General features: G+C 47.5%; 1 protein-coding gene across 2 annotated transcripts in view; it reads left to right on the top strand.

The window, feature by feature from the left end:
- Window positions 1-17958, top strand: part of KCTD15 (potassium channel tetramerization domain containing 15) — a 49966-nt gene that overhangs the window by 27415 nt on the left and 4593 nt on the right. For both annotated transcript variants that reach the window (XM_072980842.2, XM_072980843.2), the window contains exons 3-4: window positions 5139-5283; window positions 11902-12207. In XM_072980842.2, coding sequence (XP_072836943.1) covers window positions 5139-5283; window positions 11902-12207 — 451 coding nt within the window. The remainder of the gene's footprint in view (window positions 1-5138; window positions 5284-11901; window positions 12208-17958) is intronic.

Genomic DNA, 17958 nt, shown 5'->3' on the forward strand with positions numbered 1-17958 from the left:
GTCTGTCTGCTCACACACTGATTCATTCCTTGACACCCCTAGCATTATGACTAGGACCTTGGGTGATCTTAGGTTCCTTGCAAACACCCCAAACAAGGGTTAGCTTAAAGTGATTAGCTATCGAGCCACAGATCTATGCTCTGCGGTTTTCTTGAAATGTAATGTGTAGTATTAAAAAGGCTAACGTAGTAGCTGTGTGTCCTACAGCTTGTGTTATTTATATATCTGTCCCATTTTTGCCACTCTTGGGCATGGAAGGAAGACCGCAGGTCCCTGAACTTGGAGAAAGACAAGATAGAAGTAAGATTAAAAATCAATGATGCCATTAATTATTTGTCTTGGACCCATCTCTTGTTTCTTGGACTTCAGCAAGTGTTGTAATGTAAGCACACTGTCAAACATGTCATGTCCAGTAAGGGCTAGAGCTATAGAATATATATCATAGAAGCATAGAATAATTGAGTTGAATGGGGCCTTTAAGATGATCACCGCAAGAATCCAAATCAAAGTCTTATCTGCCAGGTGGTTGTCTTGACTGCCTCCAGGGTTGGAGCGTTCACCACCTCCTGAGGCCATGGCTTCCATTGTTGTACTGCTTTAACTGTTGAGAAGTTTTTCCTGATGTTCAGTCAGAATCTGACTTCCTGTACCTTGAGCCCATTATTATATGTCCTGCACCATGAGATGATGGAGAACAGATCCTGCCCCAACTCTGTAGGACTACCTTTGAAGTCTTTGAAAAGTGCTGTCGTGTCTCCCCTCAGTCTTCTTTTCTCAAGGCTAAACTTGCTCAGTCCTTTCAGTCTTTCCTCAAAGGGCCTGGCTGTTTATCCTTGGTGCCCTCCTCTGGACTGCTTTCATTGCCTTTGAAATCAAGAACTCAAGTAAAACACAGTCACTTCCCCCCCCCAAAAAAATTCCCCTTACTGCCACTTCTTTCACCGAGTCATCCCTCTTCGTTACAGAAGTCCAGGAGAGCTATTCCTCTAGCTCCTTCCTTCACTTTTTTCATAGAATTAAAAACACCGTACAACTCTACAGTTGCCCAGTGATACTTCTGGACATAGATAAGCTTCTTGGAGAGAAAGAGCTTACAGAGTTGTGGTTATTGTTTACAACTGTCTACACAATTGCTCATCAAGTGCTTGGTAACTAGGCATCAGAAATGGGGGGGGCATGCTACCTTTCAGCTAAAAACATCTGAGTCTGGCTGTTTACTATCCAGTGACCAATTGTGGGCGCTTGAATACAAGGCAAAGAATGGAGTGAAAGCAGACATTCACCACGTGAGGAAGTGCTGAGCCAAAACACATGCTCCCTATATCATCTAGTTTGGCCCTGAAAGGTCTTGGAGAAGGAGGTGGAAGTGGGACCACCGTACAATTAAAAGAATGCAATTGAAGTGATAAGAACCTAAGAAACTCAAGTTCTTTCCTGAGCACATTTCAGAAAGAGGGATGGAATGAAAGTCTTTGCTTGCTCCCATTCGGAAGCCTACAAGGCCAGCTGCTATTGAGTTGTCAAACTTTCATGGATGTCACTACTGTGGCAGTGAGTGTCACAGATGTATCACTTGTCCGTGAGGTGTTTCTTTCTCTTCTTTGTCTTGAACCCATGTCCCTTCACTTGGATTGCACGGTTCACAGATTGGGAAAGGCACTCTGCTCAGAAATGCAGATGACGCCTATTCTCACTTGGTTTGGTGTTGGTTTGTTGTTTGGTGGAAGAGTATGAGGACGTGTCCTTCTGAATTGGCTAATGACATTCTTTAATGCATTGTGATTAGTTGTCCTGCTCTTTCTGATTAAAATCTCTTACTTACAGCCCTGCTCTTTCTTTAGTCCTACCCGTTTGGGCTGGACCAGTATTTCATAGCAGTTACATAAGCACGGAGAAAATGCTTAGCCTTGGTCAAGATTTGTAATAAATAGGGGGATTTTTTATTTTTATTTTTTTTGGCTTTTCCTTAGTTCGTCAGCTCAGCAATGTGTGAGGGCTTTTTGCCTCACAGCAAACATGCCACTGAGGAAATGACGTTCAAGATGATGGGGCACCCCAGGCCTGAGATATCATTTTGTCGCCCTTTGCAGTTCATCAGGCGTGGCCCGAGAAGCTTCCGCCTATGAGCCCTTGCAAGGAAAGAAGTGGCTTTGCCCTCTCTGGCAAAGCGATGTTGCCCTACATCTGGTCGAGGGTGGGGTGCGGAAAGGCCTTAAGTTGCCTTAAACAGGAAGGCAAAGGAAAATCGCAGAAAAGAGATGCAGTATCTGCGGATCAGCCTCACAAGCAGGCAGGAAAAGACAGGCCAGGAGTGCCGACAAACCCCTTCGCCCACATTCGTCCTGAAAGCTGTAACTTTATGGGAGTTCCTGCAAAAATCCTAATCTCCTTTCATCGCCACTCTGGATGTTCTCAAAGTTGCAAGGTTGCTCAATTAATACAGTACAAGATTGAGCCCAGGCCTTATCAGTATATCCCCCGCTAATTGATTCCGGTTTTAACCCAGAGTTGTAGTGCCAGTGGAATTCCAGTTCCCGTCGTTGCACATCGAGCCACTGTGGAATTAACCCTCCACCCTGCAAAGCATTTTCTAACTCCTGTGATCTAAGACAAGATTGCTAAAAACAGGAAATGCAAAACAGAGGCTTTAGGGATGCTTCGTGAGCTCTACCTGTAGGAGGTGTGCAGCCGACTCCTTCCCTCCTAATATTCAGGAAGTGTCTGCAAACCTCTGCTCTTTAGAGAGGCGTTTCAGGATATGCTTCCTTCATAATGGTTGGTCACTTAAGTCTGATTTGGTCCATTATACTCTCTCGTCAGTAGTTTGTCTGTTGCTGCCATCTTGCTTTTTCCATCTGTTGTCCTTTTCTATTGTTATTATTTTTATTTTATATTTTTGTGGATTCGGTGGGAATCGGCTGTTTTCTTTATCTTTATTTCATGGCTGAAAATTGAACAGAGTAGTGGGAAGGTCCCTTTATATTAATTAATATGAAGATAGGTCCATGAGCTGCTTGGCCAAATTCCTTTCTGGTGCTGATTCGTTCTCCTGGTTGTGAATATAATTATTTTGGCAATACTGCTATCTACCCAATGCATTTCCAACTGATCTCACACCAACGGCTTCGTCCCCATCCAACAGAATCCTGGGATCTGACGTTTGCTGAGGCACATAACATTTCCCCCGAACTAAAGTAGAGAATGCTAAGTATACTAAAGTACCAGCTAACTTATGAGTGCCAGTGGATGGAATCGTGGCAATTAAAATGAGATGAAATAGCTATCAGACCGTAGCATAGGTACATTCAATGTCAACTCAAGACATCAGAGAAAAACACCTTCTCTGAATCAACTGTTTTGTTTTCACTTAGATTCGATGATCAAGGGATGTTTCCCTGACGATCAGTGGCCCAGACTGCCTCTGATCTGAAGGGTCAAGCTGAAAGCAAGTCATTGCAAGAAAATAAGGGTAATGTCTTGCTCAAGACACACCAGCGTTTCCCATAGATGGGTAGAATTCATGTCTTTAAAATCCTCTGTGCATTAGACACTCTAGTTTGCCTCTGTTCCTGGAAGTGTGGACACAGGAGAACCTCCACGCTCACTGGTGTGGCAGCTACAGAGCGTAAAGGTGCTCACCGATCCAGAGTCCCCCCATTAATAGAAGAAAATATTGCTTTTTAAAATATATATATATATTTTTTCATGTTCGGTTTCATAATTAGTAATAAGGGCGGGGACAGAAATATGTGGGTTTGTTAATGTGTTTCCTAATTAATTTGAATCCCAAATGACTCACTGTGTGTACTTATCTGTTGGGGGGCTGGTGGACCAGGAGCCAAAGGTGAGGAAAGAGCCTAACTCTGCATTCCAGTTTGGGCACTGGGCCGTCATTTGGGAATTGTCGGAACTCCAGCAATACTAAATATCTCTGTAATTAATCCAGAAGAGAGTAGATGGCACATTAATGAAATCTGCAGATGACTGCTAAATTAGAAGGAACTGGAAACGCCAGATTTAGGAGTGATAGCAGAAAGAAAATTATACATGAAGTGGGAGAGACAATGTGACATCAAACGGAGTCTTCCCGAGCCGGGCTCCGCGCGAGGGTGGCAAGAGGCTGTCCCCAAACCACCTGAGCCGAACATCACGCCCAAGCTCCAGACGGTCTGGTGGGAACTTTTTGGTTCCTGGGAGATGCAAACAAGTTAGGAGGGAAGAGAGTGTGTGTGTGTGGTGGGGGTGTGTGTGTCTTTCTGCAGCAAAAACACGGTGGTCTTAAGAAATGCTTAAGGTTTGAGACGTGTTGTATCACAGGAGGCTAGATATGGCGGTGTTTCTGAGCGTGGTTTTGGGACAGCAGCTCTTTATGGTTGTGGTTCTCTTGTGGCGCCCTGCACACAAAAACTGGTCCCCACAAGAAAAGGAGTCTTGACTCTCTCAACATCATTAAGGCGGACTTGTGTGGCATCCATGTGCCACCACAAACCCAGGGCTGGGCCAGTCCTTTCACACACACCTCAGGTTGTACCCTTGCACCGTTTGAGGAAACCAAGCGCATGAGAAGCTTGTCCAGAGAGACAGAGAAATAAGCCCTGTTGACTGGACATCAAGTTGACCCCTTTCCTTGTCAGCTCACTTGGTTTGGTTTCCTTGAGTCAAGGCCCTGAATTGCTGCCCGTTGGACTGTCGGATGTTGACCGGGGCGAAGGGGCTCAAGACTCTTGTTTGTGAGCCACGTAAGGTCTGAACTACAGCTCTCCCCCCCCCCCGGAGCCACTCCTGGGAGCCGCTTTGCAGGCGGCTTGGAGAAAGAGGAAGGAAAGGCGGTATTGTGTGTAGCTTGCCTCGTTTTCCAAAGCCGCCCTGGGTTGTTTTACAAGTCACTTTTGAATGGATCGCCAGGATTAACCTGGTGGAGGTTGGACGTGGGTTCGGGTGCAGTTTGGACCTGGTTAATTTCCACTGGCTTCTTCTGCTGCTGCTGCGGATCTTCACTGGGGCCCTGTGCTGCTGAGGAAGCAACGAAGACAAAGCCACTGAGCTTCTTCTGCTGAGATTCTTTGTAAGCTTGTGTCTCCCTCCACGCCACTTTCTGCCATCCTTTTTTCCTTTATTTTTTTGTCTCCTCCTCCCAGAATAAGCCGTCTGTTTAATGGCACAGAACCTATAGTCTTGGACAGTTTAAAACAGCACTATTTTATTGACCGGGATGGTGAAATTTTCAGATACATCTTAAGCTTCTTAAGAACATCGAAACTGCTGCTCCCGGAAGACTTCAAGGTAAGACAGGCCAGAGACCTGTAGTTTACTTATTCATGCGTATTCTGAATTAAACATTTTGACCTAAAGACCCCTCTGCACTGCGGCTGGAAAACAAAACTGCCTCATAGGATTGGTTGTATGGTGTTCTATGCACTCTTTTCCTCATCTTCTTTCTGTCTTCCATCCCCACCCCCACTAACTACGGTGAGTCTTACATATGCATCAGTGTTAAGATTAACCATACATCGCAATAAACCAGCATTTGCAACTGTGGTTGGAACAAGGAGGTGAGCGCTCCATCAGTGGAGGCCTTGTAGAAAAAAATGGACAGCCATCAATCAGATCTGATTTGATTTGGGTTCCTGCCTTGAGCAGGGGGTTGGACTGGATGGCCTCAGAGGCCCCTTCCAACTCCATGATTCTAGGAGTCTAAGGTTCCCAGACCTTAATCCCAGCTAGCTTTGTTAAAAGCAGTGCTCATGACGTCTGTCTGTCTGTCTCTCTCTCTCTCTCTCTCTCTTTCTCTGTTTCTCTGTCTGTCCCTCCCACGCAATTAGGGGCAGAGCCCAAATGGTAAGCTTTGTTAGCTCCAGAAAGGAAGCAATTCTTCAGTGGGACCCCTTTGAGAATTCACATCATGAAAGCCTCTGCCTTGTGAGGATTGAGGTTTAGAGTTCTGCCTTCCAACGGCGCTCATGGTGAGCAACTGAGACAGACACACAGAGACACATTCCTTGCTAGCAGTTCTCTTATTATCGCATATGCCTGGTGTGTTTACAGTGAATATTAACTACAGCTCCAGTTGCTAATAAGATGAGAATTGAGAGGGTGGTACCTCTGACAGGTCCCCTTCTTGAAAGAGCTTTTTTCCACCTTAATACAGTTTTGTGTGTGCTGACAAGCACCAGAGATATCTTCAGCGACCCTTGTTCAGAGACATTCCTGCTGGTTTCTGCTGTCTTCCAACTTGGAACCAGTTGAGAGCGAACGTGTTCCATGCATCCAGGGCAAGGCCTTTGGGACTTTGGTTGACAGATCTCTTCCACCCTCATCCTCCATCCTCTTCAATGTGCCCACGGTGCTATATTCACATTCTGCTTTGTGCGAACACAGGCCTACACACTGCCACCACACCATCTGTTGGATGGAAGAAGAGGGTGATGCGGGTTCTGCCTGAGTGGGTTATCCTTCCCTATGGGGTGCATCTGGTCTTCAGCTCATCCCCAACACTTCCAGAGCCCTGTGGGGCAGAGGTATAGGATCGTTAGAACCCAAAAAAATCACTGGACCATAGCAGGAGCATGCCACCATGCTTTTGGTGTCTCTGGAGCTGCTAAGAAGCCGAGACCATCCCTCTCCTTCTAGTTCCCCCTGGCCATTTAAGCCATGGTGCTGAGGAAGGGTCTACCCAAGAGGATTTTGGAGCATCTGAGGCTCCCTGTAGCTTACAGGGGTGGTTAAGTCCTGTCTTGTTGTTGCAGGCCTGGGTACCCCAGCCAACGTATACAGCACTGTGCTTCAGTGTCATAGTGTTTGCCAGGTTTTCTATGCCAGAAGGAGAACTTTTTTGCTGTTGAGCGCAAGGCCTTGAGTCAAGTCAAGGAGTTCCTCTCCGGTCATCTTGTCCACCAGCCCAGTCCTTTTGCAACAGGCAGAGATCGTAACAGGCTGCCCCCTTGTGAAAGGGGAAGGCTGCTCAACCCCAAATGTCCTTGGAGCCTCATGACCATCATTCCTGATCCATGGCGACCAAGGATGATGGGAGGTGTATTCCAGCACCAACCTGGGCTTCCAGGGTGGGGACCATGATATGAAGGACAGAAATGGGTTGTTTTGTTCCAGTTTTGTGATGGCAAAGCTTCTGTGTTGATGGGATGACATGGAATGTTGAGTTGCTCGGAGAGAGAGAAAAGACCAACTCATTCATGTTTTAGTAGTTTATAGTCTTGGGAGCTGATCAAAGACAGAGAAGTTGAGAAAGGAGGGTAGTTGAGAAGATGAGAAATAGGAGAGGAAGTAGGAAGTCAGCGTTCCTGAAGACGCTGCACAACTTGCCTCATCAGGTCAGATCCGGAGGGGTGATAACGTGCATACGGAGGGAGGGAGAGAGGAACTTTATGGCTGTTGGCTAAGAAGCCATGGGTGTGTTTACACTACAGGTTTGCCTCAGGCTGATCCCACTTTAGCTGTTATGGTTCCAGTCCTGTGGAACTCGTAGTTTGGTGAGATACCAAGGCTCCTCTGCTGGGGTTCAGGAGGCTGCGCTTGGAGGTCCCTAGCAAGGACTTCCAGGTACATCACCGTGACAGTGGTGCCAGACTGGTGTGAGTCACTGTGTAGATACGTGCCATGTGGCTCAAAGGAGCGGAACCAACTAGGTGATTCCCCAAGGAAGCGAAAGCTAGGAGCTGCTCAAGAGGGGTATCAGGAGGAACCCAGGAACGGAGCAAAACTGGGGAGCAACAGAGCAGTCTGGGGGAGCCCAGGGTTGCTAAGCATGGAGGCTAAGACACAGATTCTTCTTTGCGGCCTCTGTGAAGGCACACCATTCGGGTTGTTCTGCACCTGCGCAGGACGTCTCGGAGGTTTCTAGAGCTTAAAGACATGTGATTAGTAGGACGTTTCCCCGTGGAGCGCATGCTCCGCCCTACGAAAGTCCCCTCCGTTCCTTTTTGCCGCCACTTCAGTTGGACCTGTTTCGGAACACGAGAGCAATTATTGAGACCTTTTCCTGCCTATTTACTGATTCTTCCGATCATTTCTTTCATTTTCTATTTTAATCATATCTTTGTTGGACGTTCCCCTGTAAGTTACCCTTTTTAAATTTACTTCAGTCCTTTTTCTCTTTACCTACTTTTTTCTCTCCCTTTTCCCTCCAACCCCCATTGCTACTTTCCCCTCCCTTTCCCCCCCCCAACCTTTTATGCCCCCCCCAGGGCCTTTCAAGCGGTCCGTGCTTTGCACAGACAAGATACTGCTTACCAACAGTCACGACCGTTCCCTTTTTTCCTTATGGGAACAGCACCAAACACACTCCTGCCCCAAGTGTAAAAAGCTTACAAGACCCACTCTAAAACTACGCCTACAAAGACTTCGCTCATACCTTTGGGAAAAGTCTCTCAATCCAGCCCCCCCCCTGGACCCACCAACATCTCCAACTCTGCGTCCAGAGCACTGAGAAACTACTCACCCGATATCAAGCCCAACGTCTCCATCGCCTCATCAAAAAGACCTTTTCAAGTCTGCTTCAAAATCAAGCTCGACGCCCATGTCAAAAGCTCCAATTCGTCCTGATGGCTCGTCTAGGAAAAAGAAAAATAAGACCAAACCTACGAAATTGACTCAAATAGATTCACTTCAACCGGGGCCTCCATCACTGATCCTTGAGGAGTTATCTAGAGACACCCCTGGCTCAATTTTGGATAGAGACGACCCAACTTTAACACCGGCTCAGGCTGCAGCTTCCACCACCAGCCTTTCGCCAAGTACTGGCCTCTCTCTGGCTGATGTTCATTCCAGCCCGGCCTTGGCCCATTCAAGACCTAGATCATCACGGCGGGCGATACCTATTCAGGTCTCTGGTTCGGAATCATCTCACCAGTCTCCCTGCAAGCGCCGGGCGATGAGATGACACCTTTCTCCAGTCCAATATGCCCCTCCACGCAGGGAAAATTACTATTATCATGAACCGTCTCGATACCCAACTCAAGATGACTATGGGTATCAGTACCACCACTACAGCCCTCAAATTAAGATTACAAAGGTTAAGATCTCACCTTTGGGAGAAATCTCTCCATCCTCCAGCTCCCACGATGGAATCAGGCTCCCCTCAGGCTCCCAGATGGGAACAGCGCTCAATCCCGAGCCCGGCAACCCCATCTCCGAGACCCAAAGAACAACTGAAGCAACCGAAATCGAAGCTGACCTCGGCGTCGAAGTCCTCCAAGCAGAAGGACGTCTCTAAATCGAAGAAAGGCAAAACAAAAAAAATCAAAGAAGTCTCCCCAGTCGGTCCATCTGGATCCACCGCAGCCAACTCTTCCAACTCATTTTCAGGGTGGGGGATGTCTCCATAGATGTCTGAACTTGAATCTCCTCCAAGGTCATCCCGTCGTAAGCGCAAAGCTAAGAAAAGACATCTCTCTCCCGAGGACTACGACCCGCCTCGCAGAGCATACATCTACGTCTGAGAACCTTCTTGGTACCACCGAAGAGATCCATATCCCGTACAATATGAGGTATATATTGAAGGACTGGTTTATTATGATAAGCCCAAGCGTGTGCGATACGTGGTGGCCTATCCATGCTCTCCTTCAATTTTCCCCTCTCCTCCTCAATATCAACATCATCTCTGACTGTCAACAGCAGCAACCTACCATCAGGTTGCAAAACCTTCCAAACCTGCTTTGAAACCTGCTTTGAAACATAGATCTGTAGGCGTCGGGCAACCTCCAGCCAAACGTTCCAAGACATCGGCTACAGCTGAACGGTCAACTCAGATTCTCTATTATCAAAAATGGAAATCACCCTCTTCTTTTGCTTCCTCCAAAAAACTTAATATCAGTATCTTTCTCAACATGGTTTATCCCACTCCACACTAAAAGTCTGTATTTCTGCGATTGAGGGACACCATATTCCAAATTCTGGATCAGCTCGCCTGTTATCACACCCGACACTTAAAAAGTTCCTCGAGGGTCTTCGCAACACGCAACCCCCTCAGCGACCCATTCTCCCACAATGGTCTCTGCAAGTTGTCCTAAATGCACTCACCAAACCTCCGTTTGAACCCATGGCCACGACCAACCTAAAGATCCTCTCTAAAAGCCTTCTTTCTAGTCGCAATAACATCAGCTAGAAGGGCTAGCGAACTCTCAGCCCTCAGATCAGACCCTCCTTATATACAGTTTCTTCCAAACAAGGTCACCCTATACTCTGATGTTTCCTTTCTCCCTAAGTCGTATCCAATTTCCACCTTAACCAACCATTGATTCTACCTTCACTATCTTCATCTCCCCAAACGAATATTGAGTGCAGGCTCCACATGCTCAACGTCCGATGATCCCTAGCCTTCTATATTGACAGAACAAAATCTTTCAGAAAATCACCAAGACTTTTTATCTGTTTTCATGGCCCTCATAAAGGCTTACCTGCGTCCTCACAAACTCTATCCAAGTGGATTGTACAGACAGTTTCTTTGGCTTATGAACTATCAGACAAGTCAGCCCCAGAACCCCTTAGAGCACACTCTACTAGAGCTGTCTCAACATCAACTGCCTTTTGACGCGGCATTAACATTCCACATATATGTCGTACTGCCACTTGGCCTACTCCATCGACCTTTATCTCTCATTACCATCTGGACATTCGAGCAAAGAGTGACACAGCCTTTGGACGAGCTGTCCTAACCGCCTTACTTCAGTGACGTCTCACCAACCGGTAAGTGAGCTTGCTAGTCACCCAATGGTGTGCATTCACAGAGACCACGAAGGAGAAAGAGAGGTTACCTTCCTGTAACCATGGTTCTTGGAGTGGTCCTCTGTGAATCCACACATCCCACCCATCCTCCCCTCTGTCCGTCACTTGTCGTCTCAATTTATGTCTGACAGCGGTGGACTTATGGGAACTGAGGAGGTCTTTGGCGGGCGGAGCATGCGCTCCACGAGGGAACGTCCCACTAATTACATACCTTTAAGCTCTAGAAGTTTCCGAGAGGTCTTGCGCAGGCGCAGTATAACCCCAATTGTGTGGATTCACAGAGGCCCATTCGAAGGAACCATGGTTACAGGTAGGTAACCTCTCTTTCTCTGCTCCTTAGCTATTTGTATCTGGCCGTGGTTAGCAAATTCTGCACCTGTTCGTACTGGAGAGCGCCAGCCCCCTCCCTCCCATCATTGTGATGCACAATCAAGGGCACTAAGGCAACATTATATCCCCAAAGCATAGGTGCAGTTTTCAAACTCACATCAGTATGGAATTACGGAATCATTTACTCCCGTCACTGGCGTTCTTGAAATGTAAGGCTGGTGAACATACTTGATGCTCATGTTACTCCAGGCCATCAGAGATATTTCTCAACTTTTTCTTTTAAAGAACTTGAATTAAAACAGATACCTCACCAGAGCATTCCCTCAGCTGCAGCAGTCAGAGCTGGCAGTAGGCAAAGACCAAGGTCGACCAACAAAGCGACTGCCTTGTAGATCGACCCAAAAGATCCCAGTTCTCTCCCCGGGCCGCACGGCTCTTAGTTGTCCATTGACTTCCGCTTCCTGCAAGCAGTAATTCTGATTTCTGGGTCTAGTCCTAAAGTAATAATAAAGAAGCGGAAGGCTCATTCCCTTTGTGGGGATTTTGCTGCCTCGCTGTGCTGGAGCAACATTGATTATTGGCAGAATCAAAACTCAAGGGTCTGGAGGCCTGTTGCCTTCATTCTTTACATAGATTACATTAAATTACATAGTTTATGTCACTCATTTTAGTAATTACTCTAAATGGATCCTGCCATGCTAGTTGAACTTTGATCTTCATTCTTGATGGAACATTTAGGTCAGAACAGAAGGAATGATCTGTGGGTTTTTTTGGGGGGGGGAGGGAAGAAATCGATAAGTGTTTCCAGTCTCTTTCTCTCCCTTATTTAAGGACTTCCATCTTTTATACGAAGAGGCCAAGTACTACCAGCTGCAGCCGATGATCAAGGAACTGGAGCGATGGAAACAAGAGAAGGAGCAGAGGAAACATTTCCGGCCATGTGACTGCTTGGTGGTGAGAGTGACGCCGGATCTCGGGGAAAGGATTGCGCTGAGCGGGGAGAAAGCCCTCATTGAAGAGATTTTCCCAGAGACGGGGGACGTCATGTGCAACTCTGTAAATGCGGGCTGGAATCAAGACCCTACCCACGTCATCAGATTCCCGTTGAACGGATACTGCCGGTTGAATTCAGTGCAGGTAACGAGGCCTCATCCAGCTCCCTTTTCTGTTCTTCTGTGATCGGCTACAGGGAAATAGGTGGATTCTGCCCAGTTACCTCTGCCTCATGTGTAAATTGCAAGCAGAGAAGTCTGCGCACACACACACACACACACACACTGTGTCTCACTCACTCACTTCCCTGCTAAGTCTAAGCAGAGAGCAAAACAGATTTAGATTTTGTGTATGTTAGCATCATGCTGATCCCGTAATGGTGTTAGGCTGACAAATGCTAATTTTTTTTTTCATCAGTGCGTACCCCGCAGTCCTTTTCCCCCTCTAAAGTGCCCCTAGGAAAGGAAAGAGAGCACCACAACGACTCACGCACACATGCACACACAAAGGCACAAAAGAAGAAAAGGAGGAAGTGCTCCTGCCTGGCACTTTATAGAAAACGCAACAATGTGTAAATGCATAATTTATGTCTCACTCATAATTAAATGATAGGGCCTGCGGGATGGACTTAAAAAATGATCTCTGCGCTCTTTTTTTTTTCTTTCCAAAGAAGATGTTCTGTAAAAATGGCCCAGAGTATTTTCAACAAAATGTGTTCCACTTTGTACTGAAAGGGGCTTTAAGGGGGAGGGGGTAGGAGTTCTTTCTTTTTACACACCCGCTCTCTTCCTTATTTTTTATTTTTTTAAGTTTTAAAATTAACGTACAGAACAAAGGGAGTTAACCAGGCTGGTAGGGAGAGTGCAGGAAGGGACGCCGGGCGAATGTTTGCCAGTTGGAAAAAGAGTCCTCTGTAGAGCGTCTTCACCCCCACGGGAGGGTGACCTCGCAGCTGGCCCCCGCGTTGGCGCTGCCTTGATGGCTTGTCGCTAATTAGCAGGGACCAAAACAGCACGGAACTTTTCACTTGGGAGGTTCGGCATTCATCTGTTTTTCCAAGGTGGTTTGCCTCTCCGAGAGGGTTTGGGCGCAGAGAAGAGAACCCTTCATTGGGGAAGGGAGGGAAGGGCGCAGGAAGCAGGCTCGAGCAACCGAGAGGAGCTACGGAGCCATCAAGGAACTCCGGCAATATTGATTATTGGGAAATCTCTCTCTCTCTCTCTCATTCTCTCTCTCTCATTCTCTCAATCTATCTATCCATCCATCCATGAATCCGTCTATCTGTCTACCTGTCTGAGTCTCTCGAGATGCACCTCCCTTCCTTTGGCAGCGTGATGGGTGCAGTTCACTCTCTCAGCAGTAGAAAAGCTGGTTGAGGTGAGGAGCGCTGGAGGCTTCCCTGAGATAAAGGTCTTCTTGCCTTGACCGTTGCGTATAGGTAGCAAAAGAAGGCCTTTTTCAGCCCACCCTAGTTCTACGTCAATGTAGGCTTTATATTCAATTTAAAGAGCCAAGAGGTGCAAAAGGAAAGGAAAGGATTTTTATTTTTCTTCTTCTTTATGAATAACAGTGATCTGGAGCATCGTTACAATGGAGAGCAAACAGAATGATGCCGTTTTGTAGCTAGGGGGAAAAAGGGCAAGCTTGTTTCTGTCATGACAATAGGCTTACCCTTCCCAAGACATGGGGGATAATGCTCGACATCAAAGAAGGGTGATCTGACTCAAGAGAGTTGCTTCGGGGCACCCCCGTGCGAGACAGCCTCAGAGAAACGGGAAGGGCTTCGGAGGAGACCAGGGTGCAATGGTGAAGGATCTGTCTTGAAAGCTGGACCCGGCGAGAAACGATTCCTGACAGAATCAGGTATCTTCAGCTTCAGGATTGCAGTGAGGAAGGGAAGGGGGAAGAACATCTAATCCAGAAGACTTTGGTGGTGGTGGTGGTGGTGGTGGTGGTGGAGGGGGGAACTCCTGAGATTTCACTGAAGCCTAAACCAAGGAGGTCGATCTTGGGTTCCAGCCTGAGTCTTAAAGACCTTGCCATGAACTCAGGAAGCGAGAAAGCCAGAGGAAGACAGGCAGGGAGGTTGAACAACAGGCAGCACTCCCAAGTTCACCGATAGTCTGTTTACAGCAAGGACTAGTGGAGGAAGGAGACTCAGCCCAGCCCAGTGGAGAGGAAGAAGCAGCTTCTTTGAAGAATCAGAAGGGAGAGGCGTTTCCCCCCCCCCCCTCTGCTGGAGGGACAGTGTAAGAGTTGCTGAGACCCATCACTGGGTCAGCGGGTGTAAACAATACGGATATATGGCCTTCCTCATCCTATGTTGGAATGACATTTTTCTTGAGAAGAGTTAAGAAGGAACCCATGTCAGGAGAAGAAAAGAGTAGCTGCCCCGTGCCTGGCCAAAGCAAGAATCAGCATTTTTTTTCCTGTGTTTAGTTCCCGTTCGAGTTCATCAGCATGGCTGGTCATGAACCAAAGAGCTTCTTGACCAGGATTGTGGTTGAGGGATTGTGAACTTGCTGCTTAAAACTTCTTAGGGGAAAACGTATGGGCCTGGTGTATCCATACCTTATTTTAATAAAGATGTGTGTGTGTGCATTTGTGTGTGCATGTTTGCTTGTCATATCACCAAGGGGACAAAACCAGATGCCTGAAAGATCAGGATTATATTAATAGGTGTGCACCTTAAGTCTCTTTGGACGTGCTGCCTTAAACACATTGGTTTTTATGAATTAATTAAGTGCATTCCATTTAAATCCTGCAGTCGTGTCTTCAGTAACGAGGTGGCACACTTCCTTAACCATCAGCGAAGAAGCTGAAGCCAACTCTTTGGTGCACGTGGCTTCTAGACAAGGCCACCTGGGCCAGAGGAACAATACGCTGGTGGTCACACCAGGCAGGATGGCTGCTTTACCTGCCTCCCCAAATCTAGGAGAAAAAAAGAGACAGGAGAGAAACAGCAGAGAGAAAGAAGAAGAGGGAGAGAGGCAGGGAGGGAGGAAGGGTGAAAAAAAAACCTAGAGAGAGGAGGAAGGAGTGAGTGCAGCTGAAGTGGCTAATGGTGGTGTGGGGGGAGAGGATCCTTGAGCGAGTAAGGATTGAAGACTAGAGATGGGCACAAATTGCAAAATTGCAAAATCAATGATGAATAAAGAAGGTATATTTTCTAATGGCAGGCAGGCAGACAAGAGTTAAAAGCCCTTTCTGTGCCATTAAGCACGTTGGAACGTGGGGCCAATTTAACCTCATATTTGTCCGTGCTGTTGGAAAACGGAAAAGGACAAGGTTGGTGTGGCAGACGGCATCCCTCTTAGGGGAAATCTCCGTTTCCTGCAGCACCTCCAGCTTCCGCAGCGTCTCTGGGCAAGAGAAACTGAGGAAAGCTCTCCAGCTGTAGAATTTAATGCTGGCAAGGGAATCCCACCCAAGGCTCACCGGCTGGTCCCCCTGCCGCCCCTCTCCTCGACTTCCATCCTGTTCCGCAGTCGCTGTTTGCAGAAAGGGGCTGAGTTGAAGGAATACCACCTTTGGCTCTTTTTCTACACTGCTGTGCAGGGAAACAATCTGCGCGTCTCTTTGGCTGCAGACGAGGGTGGCTCGTGCCCAGAATGGAAGCGCTGGGAGAAACCGCGATGGGAAAGAGCGCAAATTTCTTGAAGAGCGAACTCTCCACCGTTCGTGGCCAGTGGAGGAGAGGGACTCCAGCCCCTTTTGAGTTGTCCTCTCCAGAGGCGAAGCAGCCAGGCTGGGGCCCTGACAGCCGGAATGGGGACTTGGGAGTCGTGAGACTCCCTGGCAAGTCAGACTTGAATTGCACGGGGGGGGGGGGGGACGCCATGCGAGCTTGACTCCGGGTTTGTTTTTCGTTGTTGTTTTTTTCAATGACTCAGACAGAACCCACCCATCCTTCCCCTTTTTTTCTAGGAGAAAAAGCTTGTTTTTAATAGGGACTCAGACCCAAAAGACTTGCCAACAATACGTGGGATACGTGGCCTAAAGGGAAGTTTGGGGCAACTGGATGGCTGTAAGGAAAGGTTGGATGAGATGTGGGGGCTGCATTTTCTTTTTCTTCCCCTCTCCCTTCCTGGTGTGTTTTAAGGAGTTTCCTTTATTGGGTTTTTCCCCCAGTATCTAGATTTGTTTTGGGGAATGGGTGCATGCCCTTTTTGTGTCTTTGGGGCACGTGTGAAAATATATGTCCTCTGTATTTATACTGATTCCCACTGTGTTAAAGAATCATGGCTAGTTGAGTCCCAGCCTGAATATATCTCAGTGGCCTTGGGTCGCTGGCTGCAGAGCCAGAGGTTGGCAGTTCGATTCCCCACGACTGAGCCTTCTGGGAGGAGAAGAAGAGCCAGCCTGGTTGGCCTTGGGCAAGCTGCACGCAGTCCCAGAAGAAGGGAAGGGTGAACCGCGTCTGATTCTTCTCTGCCTGGAAACCCTTGGAAAAAAGGGTATTCCGAAGTTAGAATTGACACGGTGATGATGTCTGATGAAGTGGGTTCACACCGAAAAAAAATCTATTCATATTTAAAGGGCCACATACTTGGCTCTTCCCTTCCCCCCCCCAACTTTCTTTCTTTCCCCCTTATCTTTTTCCCTCCTTAATTTTGTCAACATTTGTTCGTGCCGTTGGAAAATGTAAAAGGACAACGTTGGTGTGGCAGACGGTGTCCCTGTTAAGGAAACTGACTAACTTAGGGGGACTAACAGAGCTACCTCTCTGGAAATTGTAGTCAGACCGAGTCCTGAGATGAAAAACAAGGCTTAAAAGAGTCGGAAAGGTCTGCCAGGATCCTGTGGCCTCCCGAAGCCCAGTCTACATGTACCCCCTGGCCAGCATTGCCAGGATTCTCCAGAGGCTTTAGCAGAGGTGCCAAGAAAACAGTCCTTTGAGAGAATTGCTTAATGGACTCATGCCCCTACAAGGGGCATTAGTAATAGGAGAGTTTCGAGAAATCCACATCGTGTCAGAAACGAAGCCATCGGAAGGGAAAGAAAAGCCCCAAGAAACCAGACTCTTATCTACCCATAAGGAAGACGCTCAGAGAAGTTGGTGATCTTTTTTCCTCCGCTTTCTGATGCCGCATGTTAATGATGAGTTATGCCCTCATTTTATTATGAGCGAACCCCCAGCGTTGCTTTTCCTTAAGAGGCAGCATCAATATCACTACTAGCCAGTATTTTATTCTGTAATGTACTGAACTGCCCTGCCGAGCGCTTGTTTATGTGATTAATATTTGGTTTTTCTGTGGAGGTTAGCTGTAAGCAAGACTTTAATCACGCTGCAGTCATTTAGGAATAAGTTGCAGAATTATTGTAGAATCATATGTGGAGAGATCCAGACAGACCAAAATCTATCTTCCTTCCTTCCATCTCTCTATCATCACCTTCCTCCTTCCTTCCTTCCTTCTCTCCATCCTCAACTTCCTTCCTTCCTTCTCTCCATCATCACCTTCTTTCCTTCCTTCCTTCTCTCCATCATCACCCTTCCTTCCTTCCTTCCTTCCTCCCTTCCTTCCTCCCTCCCTCCCTCCCTCCCTCCCTCCTTCCCTCCCTCCCTCCCTCCTTTTTATCCACGGCATCATTGGCAAAACAGTAGTTGTGTACAAAAATAAATCCTTGCATTTGGCAATTAAAAAAAAAACTTGGCTAGTATCCTGTTGCGTCAACGCAGAGCAGAGGAGAAATCCTGCAGATGCCCTCTGCCACTCTCGCAGGGTCCTCACTTGCTCCACAGAGTCTGCTGATGCCTGGATGAACAGAGAGGACTCTTCCGCACCCATTCCCCTCACAGGAAACAAAGGCTGCAGGTGCCTTATCTAATCTGAGGACAGGAAGTGTGATAAACGGGGCGTGCTCTGCATCAGCACTTCAACTGTGAAGCGCTCT

Source organism: Pogona vitticeps, chromosome 10 (assembly GCF_051106095.1).
Source record: "Pogona vitticeps strain Pit_001003342236 chromosome 10, PviZW2.1, whole genome shotgun sequence".
NCBI lineage: Eukaryota > Metazoa > Chordata > Lepidosauria > Squamata > Agamidae > Pogona > Pogona vitticeps.